General features: G+C 44.4%; 1 protein-coding gene across 2 annotated transcripts in view; it reads left to right on the top strand.

Moving 5' to 3' along the window:
- The window catches only part of TMEM50A (transmembrane protein 50A), a 20596-nt gene that overhangs the window by 8416 nt on the left and 8286 nt on the right, over positions 1–3894 (top strand). Inside the window, exon 6 of one of the 2 annotated variants that reach the window (XM_004705097.2) lies at positions 3518–3578. The exons of the other annotated variant lie outside the window; for it this stretch is intronic. Coding sequence (XP_004705154.1) covers positions 3518–3578 — 61 coding nt within the window. The remainder of the gene's footprint in view (positions 1–3517; positions 3579–3894) is intronic. 2 annotated transcript variants of the gene reach the window in all.

Genomic DNA, 3894 nt, shown 5'->3' with positions numbered 1-3894 from the left:
TCCACAGGGACACCTCATGGGGAGTGAGTGTGTGTCCCGCCTCCAGCGAGCTATTTATCTCCTTAGCGCCTCCAAATGAGGCCACCAAGCTGCGACCCGATTGACTGGCTAAACTCCACCCCTTCACTCTTCAGTCTCAAATCGACAACAGATTATGTAACTACCACACAGTCCATACACACACACACACACACACACACACACACACACACACACACGCGTATATATGAAGGGACTCCAAAATGAAAGTTATATTCATTTTCAATTATGTTTTTTTAGGGATTTTTTTTGACGCTTTGTATGTGTTGTTTAGCTTTGGGGCAGGTTTTGACTTACTGAATAATATTCTTGTAAAACTAATGTTCTGGAATGGAAATGTCCTCCAGGAAGACTCCTTGGTAATATGCCCTAATCTCCATATAAATAGAAATGTGCTTTTAATACTTCATGTGCATCTGCTAGGTGAGTCAGCTTGAGACTTGCTTCTCTGAGATTCTTGGCTGGAATTTCACTCTGAAGTGGGACCTCAGAATACCAAGCACACCACAAATGACAAAAACTGATTATGCCGATCCGAATCCAAATGTAATGTTTATGATGTTTTTAAAATGAGGCTTAGTCTAGCTCATGCTTCAACAGAGCTCTTTTGAATAAAATGAAAGTCTGGATTAAAAGGATGCTTTCCTGATGGTTTTATTAAAATTCTTTGAAATTTGGCAGACAGGAGTGATAAGCATTTAACATTTTTAATGTTTTTCCTTTGTTACCTAATTTATTATTCAAATCATGGCCCCCAAAATATTTTTTTAATGGTGAAGGCAATAAAGAGACTGAGCATCTCGCCCCTCCTGGGTGTTTGGGCCCTTTCCTGGGATGGTACCGATGCCGCAGGGCGGGCCCATTTTGAGCCCTATTGGTTTGCACCCTAAGTGGCTTTCTTGCTGCTATCGGATCTTGGAAACGTATTTTTAAAACCATTTTATTGGGGCTCTTACAGCTCTTATAACAATCCATATATTAATTAAATCAAGCATATATGTACATATGTTGCCACCATCATTTTCTAAGCGTGTTCTTTCTCTTTGAGCCCTGGTATTAGTTCCTCTTGTTTCCCTTCTTCCCTGACCCGCCCACTCTCTTGAACCCTTGATAAAATAGAAATTATTATTATTTTCGTGCCTTGCACTGACCGCTGTCTCCCTTCATCCACGTTTCTGTTGTTCTTCCTCCTTGGTGGTGGTGGTGGTAGGGGGTGTTATACATCGATCATTGAAATCGGTTCCCCCTTTACTCCCCCTTCTCCCCTCCCCTCTCCCTCTAGCCCTTTGGTATCACTTCTCCCATTTCTGTTCTTGAGGGTTTATTTGACCTGGATTCTGTGTGTTGAGGGCTCTTGTCTGTATCAGTGTACATTCTCCAGTCTAGCTAGATTTGTAAGACAGAGCTGGAGTCATGATATTGGGGGTGAGGAAGCCTCAAGGAACCAGAGGAATATTGTGTTTAATCGGAGCTATACTACACCCTGGTTGGCTCATCCCTTCCTTGTGACTCTTCTGTGAGAGAATGTCCAGTTGTCTACAGATGGGTTTTGGGTCTCCAGTCTGACCTCCCTTGTTCTCAACAATGTGATTATTTGTTTGGGGACTTCTGGTGCTTGCTACCTGGTCCTGTCAATACCTTGTGATCACACAGGCTGGTGTGCTTCTTCCATGTGGGTTTGCTGCTTTTCTGCTATATGGCTGCTTATTTAACTTCAAGCCTTTAAGATCCAGTCTCCACAATCAAACGGGTCCAAGGGGCAGTTGTGTAATTGAAGTGTAATATTAAAGAGACATCAGACAAGATAAGGCATGGGAATGCTTACTTCCCGAAGAGCCACGATCTCAGCAGCCACATCGCTGCAGAGAGAGAGAATATATTTCCAACCAAGGCTTATATACACTTGGGGGGCTTGCAAGCCCCCCTACTTACAGGTAACCACATGCAAAACAGGAAGGGGTTGTACAATCGGAATACTCACGACAAGAAGGGGACAAGCTAAGGGTATACACGCAAGGGGAGGGGAGGCCCTAGAGGCACACATGTGACAGGAAGGCACAGATGTAACAAGCTGGGCGGACTCTAGAGTCATGATGGCAGCCTAACCTTGGTCATCCCTGAGCTGGCTTGACCTTAGTGTCTTTGGGGTCTCCTTCAGGGAACAATCCATGATCCTTATCAGAAGGGAGTGGACTTTACTTAAGGTGGAACAGCTAGAGCCGTTGACCTCCAAGTGTATAGTCTGTGTCTTAGGTTTGGCATATATTATGGGGGACAACCTGGGGAATAACTTGTTTCCCACAAGATGCTATATCTTTTAATAGCCCAGCACCATTAGTTTTCTTCAGCACATTTTCTTATGCACCCATTTTGTCTTCAGCGATTGTGTCGGGAGAGTGAGCATCACAGAATGCCAGGTTAATAGAACACAGTGTGCTTGCATTGAGGGAGAGCTTGAGTAGAGGCTCAAGTCTGTCCACTTTCTCAATATATTGCCATCTGGAAATACATGTGTCACGCTCACCCTTCGTTTGCCTCTCAGTAATTCCTTTCGACTAGATTACTGTTGCTCCAACAGCACCTGGGTCCTTACACCTCCTTCACCATTGATTTTAATTCCCCAGTTGTTCCCCTGTCTGTGGCATTGTTTGTTCATTGCTCCCTGCAGGCCCCCCCCCAAGTCTCCTTGGGACCGTCGGTCCCGTTGCCTTTTCCTGGGGTTGCTTCTCATGCCTATCTTATGCGGGCAGACAGACAGTATGAATGAAGACAAAAACTAGAAGAAATCAAAAGATCGGACAGGAGGAAGAAAAAAAAAGAGAGAACTCCATACTTAATTCCAGGTCTGACCACTGACCTTTATGATCATCTCCCACAGTTACTGGGGAGCTCCGGGTACTGCCCCTCCTAGCCTGAAGTCTATTTTGGGGACTCCTCAGGGGCTTTGTGGCTTTGCTCCCATTGCTGATCTGTTTTGTTCCCTTCTTGGTTCACTTCACTCCCCACAGTGTGTCCCCTGTATGGTCCTCTGTCTCAGTGTGCTCCAGCGAGGGGACATTGTGTCTCGAGCTGTTGTTGGCCCTGCGGCCCTCTCTCGACCTTCGCAGCTCTATGCAAGGACGTGGTCCGCAGGACTGGGTGCGCCAGAATGGGGTCCAGTCCCTCCCTCTCTTTTTCCTTCTTAGTCTGCTCCCATGCGGGCGAGTCCAGCCCGCCCCTCTCCCACCCTGCCATATCCTCAGCACCATAAACAATGTCTGGTACCTAGTGCTCACCCAGGAAATATGTGTTAAATGGAGGAAGCTGCCAGTCAATAAACTACGCAGACTGTTGAGTGTATTATGACATTTAATATGCAAACCAACCATAATTACTAGAAAAATCAGTGTGCAAGGCAAGAAACTGATACTTGCCAGTATATCTTGAAACTAAATGAATTGAGATCATAAGCATCTAAATATTACAACTATTTTTACAGAAAAACCTACTGTGTACCCTGGAATTGCTGTATTTTTCCAGAATGCCTTTATCTTTTTTGGGTAAGCTTGTTTCACATTCTATATCCTATCTTTTTGGTTTTGTATAAAAAACAAGTTAAGTTTTTAATAGATCACTCCTGCCGATTGCTATATTTGTTTTTGCAATTTACTCCTGTTCAATGCCCTTCACCCATGTTATTGTCAAGAATATGAAGAATGAGGGTGAAAGGATATTTTCAATACATGGGGCTGGTGTGCTTGCCAGCTTTGGGAACATGTTAATTTTTTAAATTGCCACTACAGTGAACCCTCGTTTATCGCGGTTAATCGGTTCTAGACCCTACCGTGATAAATGAAATTCCGCGAAGTAGGATTC

The sequence above is a fragment of the Echinops telfairi genome, unplaced genomic scaffold, assembly GCF_000313985.2.
Source record: "Echinops telfairi isolate 266 unplaced genomic scaffold, ASM31398v2 ScPeMD7_7457;HRSCAF=8495, whole genome shotgun sequence".
Taxonomy (NCBI): Eukaryota; Metazoa; Chordata; class Mammalia; order Afrosoricida; family Tenrecidae; genus Echinops; species Echinops telfairi.
This window is presented reverse-complemented; position numbering and strand designations above follow the sequence as displayed.